Below are 4,545 nucleotides of genomic sequence, written 5' to 3'. Positions count from 1 at the left end.
GAGTTACTAGTGATTGTACATTATTTCACAAAAAAGAGCAACCCAATGCATAAAACTCCTGTTACTACAAGGTCTGGAAGGGGCAAGTTGTACGCAACCTTACCCCTGCTTCGCAGAAGAGGCTGTTTCCAGGTTTTGAACGTATGACCAACATGATTTCACAATACCAATGAAAGTTTATTCAACTTCATTTGTAACGTAACAAGGCCCTTCATGAATGGCCTTTAAAGTGAAAGCCCCAAAAGGTTCACCTGGATGTTCAATAAACTGTTGGATCCTATCCCATTTGTTCAAGGAGAGCATTAGAGTGGATAATCTTAGTGAAGTAAAAATACCATCCACATTCACATAGCTAAAAAATCTTATTGTAAAATTATAAATTTCAATTAATAAGTAAAAAAAGTTGTTGTAAAATTATAAATTTCAATTAATAAATAAAGTAAAGCCTTACAGAAGGTTGAAATCTGTGGTTAATCAACTAATGAGGTAGCTTCCTACAACAATTAAATGGCCGCTATGTCTGTATTCAGATGAAAACAAGTTCTTCTATCATCTCAAGCCCCACCCCCCTCCTTTCCTTAGAAACCCCCCTTCAGATGAAAATAGAAATACAACAAAAATTATATTTCTGGAAGCTTCTTGGCTGTGTAATCCTCCCTCCCAACAATTAAAAAAAAAAAACTATAATTTTTTTTGGGCAGCACCTATATAAAAATAGAATTTTTATGATTGATGTCATATGCTTCCAATAGCTTGTATATGGTTGGTAATCACATCTGGGCAAGACTGGGCTTGCAAAAGTTCTAAGCGGTTGAAAGGATGAGCAAACTGCAAGATATAATCTTCATCTGGAGCCACAATAAAAAATTCAATTTGTAATTCTATCTGCAAAGGTAAGTCACAGGAAAATAAAAATTCTATATAAAAAAAGAGAAAAAAAGAGCATAATAGGGGAAAAAACTCAACTCTCTTTTACTGTCCCATAGAGCCAGCACAATACCTCATCAGCAAACGCCAAGCAGACTCCTCCCTAACCAATTTACATTCATAATTTCAAATGATTTCCAAGAAACAGTGAAACTGAATTTAAGTCTGCCATGCTGTGCCTCATTTATTTTCAATGTTCTGCATGCGCTGAAAATGGAAGATCTTGTATGCCAAAAACCCATGCACACAGCAGTGTTTTGTATGAGCTTCCATAGGCACACAGCATGAAATGGGATCATGAATCTGTCTGTGCGTGTGTGCGGTTGCACTTGCAGGGTATAAAACTCTTCCATACCTGCCAATAGCCTTTCATCTTTACTCTTTGTGTTATATCTTTGGTTCTTAGCCTTTCTGTCCGGACAAGTCGACCTGCATCATCCCTGAATTCACAATCAAGAAGCTGTGAACCAGAATGATATACCAAACATGTATAAATAGGAAGGAAAATGGATAAATATCAAGCAGATGATGGCTTGACATTTCAATGCACATGAAAGTGGCCTTACAGTTTCATATGAGAGCTACCCTTGAACCCAATAAATGGGCACCGAAAGGTTAAAAATCTAGTACAAGTCCCCCTTTTTGAGGGATCGCGTGAGGAGTAAATTGGATTGGTCTTGAACTTCCAAGTAAGTAAACATGTGAACTTTCTAAAAGAGAATTAACAGGAGGAAGGGTGATGATAACTTTCATATTACCAATTCAAAATATAATATAGAAAAGGAAAGAGAATACAACTCTTCCTATTAATCCCCTCCTCCACCTCTCAAAAAAAAAAAAAACCCATACCTCTTCCTATATAAGTTATGTCAGTAACCTACTAGAAAAAATGAATGATGTTTGAATATCAAGTTTGTTGATGTAAATTTTATCCACTAAAAGCCATTGTATTAGAATAGATACCAGGCTTCTAGCCCAGAGACATGCAGAGTGTTAGAGAAGTTGGTGAGTTTTGGAACACCACAGGAAGACCTATCTATTGTAGTTGCAGTCTTAGTAGCAGATTCTGAAGCCAGCAATAAACATTTCTTCAGAGACTGAACTGATGATATATACATTTACTTTGCCCTTCTCTAACAAATTCGAGGTTTTAGGTGAAACAGTAGTGAACATAGTATTAGAGTAGGAAGGTCAAGCATTCGACTCTTGGGAAATGCAATGGGGTTTCCCTGACTCTTCTTCCACCTTGGTGTCGGGTGGGCAAGCATTGTGTCACGTGCAAAGGTCAAGATTGGCATGCACGTGCCAGGGGGGTGTTATTTATACATTTACATTACCCTTCTCTTAACAGTTCGAGCTTTACGTGAAATGGTAGTGAATATGAACACAGAGAGGAAAAGGTCTGGTTCATCATTGAAACAATTTAGGCAAACCAGGCCATGCATGCAATTAAGGTTAATTTGGAACTTCTAATCATTTTCTTATATGGGAGTTTTCGATAGGATTGGTAGATTAAGTAGGGGATTTGAGAGTTACTAGTTTCCTTTTTCTTGATTGATTTAGTTTCCTATTTTGATTAGAGTTGTAAGTAGTGTCTATTTTCAGAAGTCTTTATTTTTCTTTATATATGATTGTGACCTTCCTTGAACCTATTTATTTCCATCCCAAGTTTTGGGGAACTAGAACCAACCCTTGCCAAACAAAGCCCATGTCCGTGGTTTCAAAAACCAATGTATATTGTGCGAAACACAACCAAGTTTAGACTGTTGTACAATGTTTATCCTGAACCAGTTTGCAGCCATTATTATTTCATTATTGCTTCATATATTGATTGGTTGCTGGTCGATCCTAATAGGCTTACGTGTACAAGTGAAATTTTGGAATGAAAGGGCTTAATGTGAGATAGATTCTTCACTTGCATCCCAATCCGGTCTGCCATAGAAAACACCATTGAGAGGCTGAATACAACCTTTATCGTGGGTTTATTTTAAATCCTTAATCCTTTCTTTGCATAATTGTCCTTCCCCTATTATTTATAACTCAACTCAAGTCTAGTTAGTGTCATTCCAAGTTCACCTTGGCTCAATAAATACAATTCCATCTTGCATCATTTTTACTATTTAGTTACCAATTGATGATTAATTACAGATTTTCCACTCCCCTTACAAATTTGGAGATATTTACAGAAATTACCATCAAACTTATTCTTTAAATCATTTAGCACTTAGATGGCCACTTTAAGAACCCCGTGGTTGCATCAGAGGTTCTCAGCCTTTTTTAAAAGCACATGTAACAAATGAACTACACCAAATTATGGGGCAAATCAAAGGACATGTTCCTACCACAAAGGTAATGTGTGGGGAAAGTAGACAAATGCAAAGCTAGAACTGCTTTCTGGAATTTTTCAAAACTCAGAATTATGCTTTAAATCAAAAGGGAATTAATGGAATTAGCAAATAGGCTTACCTAAATCCAATAACAATGTAAGGAACACCTGCCAAGAATGACTGGATCTGCAAAATGGTAAACAGAAATAGTAAACCTCATATACTACATGGTGAAAACTTGCCCGATAAGTAGTATTCAAGACTACAAAAATGGATGAGGCAAAATCTAAAATTGCGAACCCTTCACCTTCAGACATGATAATAACATCGAAGGGGAATACCAATAAAATGGGCCTTAGATGGGCCTTAAAATGTCCTTAGAATGTCCTATCAAGTTAAGGGCATCAAATTGCCTATTAATGAGAACACCGAAATACAGACAAAAGGAAACACTGCAAGAGGATAAGCACATATATCCATAACTAGAATTTCAAGAAACCATACCCAAAACTTGAGAAGTTTATCTCTTTCATATCTTTCTTCAGTATGATAATCCAACTGTGACCAATAATAAATGAAGTTAAAAATCCCATAGTTGTCAAAACAACTCTTCTATTTGTGAGATGGAAATTAATTAATTGGCATGCTGGGTAATGGAAGAAACGAGCCATTATCTCATAAATAAGACTGATATTAGACAGAAGTCACCTCACGACTTGTCTTCAACTCGATATAGAATCTCCTTCCATCATCAGTGGAATCACAGCAGTCCATCTCAGCACCCATAATAATACGATGAGCCCCTAGTTTAGTTTTGATCACAGAACAGAATTCAACATTTGCATCTATGTCATGTATCCCCTCACCATCAGATCTTCTCGAATCTTCAGTGGCAAGGTGTTCAAAACAATAGCCCCAATAGCATCTACTCCAACGACATATAATAAAACAAGTTATGTTATTGATGATATGTTCTGGGTGATATTCTTAAAGTAAACCAGTTGATCAAGTTAAGAATGGAGAGCTACAATATGCAGATGGAGTTTCTCAGGAAAGAAAGAGCAGGCATTACAATCGGATTTGTATAGGGGGAAGCAACATACTGAACAAACATAAGGCTGTACACCACAGCGACAGAAATTAAAAGGAGTAGATTGTGTAGCTTTGTCTGATGAGATTAATAAGTTTCTCATCCACCTGATGCCTAAGTGGTCCTAAACCTTTAATTTATTTTCCAGTGCCTTTCATGCTTATGATGTGTAGATGGATTGTAGTTCTTTTTTTTTTTTTT

The 4,545-nt window shown here is 36.4% G+C and overlaps 1 protein-coding gene across 1 annotated transcript in view; it reads right to left on the bottom strand.

Annotated features, from left to right (window-relative positions):
* Window positions 1-403: 403 nt before the first annotated feature.
* The window catches only part of LOC122088503 (NAD-capped RNA hydrolase DXO1), a 13,030-nt gene continuing 8,888 nt past the window's right edge, over window positions 404-4,545 (bottom strand). The window contains exons 8-13 of the mRNA XM_042657793.1: window positions 3,963-4,179; window positions 3,759-3,812; window positions 3,394-3,440; window positions 1,283-1,367; window positions 967-1,030; window positions 404-848 (exon numbers count right to left, since the gene is read on the bottom strand). Of these exons, the coding sequence (XP_042513727.1) occupies window positions 736-848; window positions 967-1,030; window positions 1,283-1,367; window positions 3,394-3,440; window positions 3,759-3,812; window positions 3,963-4,179 (580 nt within the window). The 3' untranslated portion in view covers window positions 404-735. The remainder of the gene's footprint in view (window positions 849-966; window positions 1,031-1,282; window positions 1,368-3,393; window positions 3,441-3,758; window positions 3,813-3,962; window positions 4,180-4,545) is intronic.

Source organism: Macadamia integrifolia, chromosome 2 (genome assembly GCF_013358625.1).
Source record: "Macadamia integrifolia cultivar HAES 741 chromosome 2, SCU_Mint_v3, whole genome shotgun sequence".
Lineage (NCBI taxonomy): Eukaryota > Viridiplantae > Streptophyta > Magnoliopsida > Proteales > Proteaceae > Macadamia > Macadamia integrifolia.
Note: the sequence above shows the minus strand (reverse complement) of the source record. Positions and strands in the feature narration are given on the sequence as shown.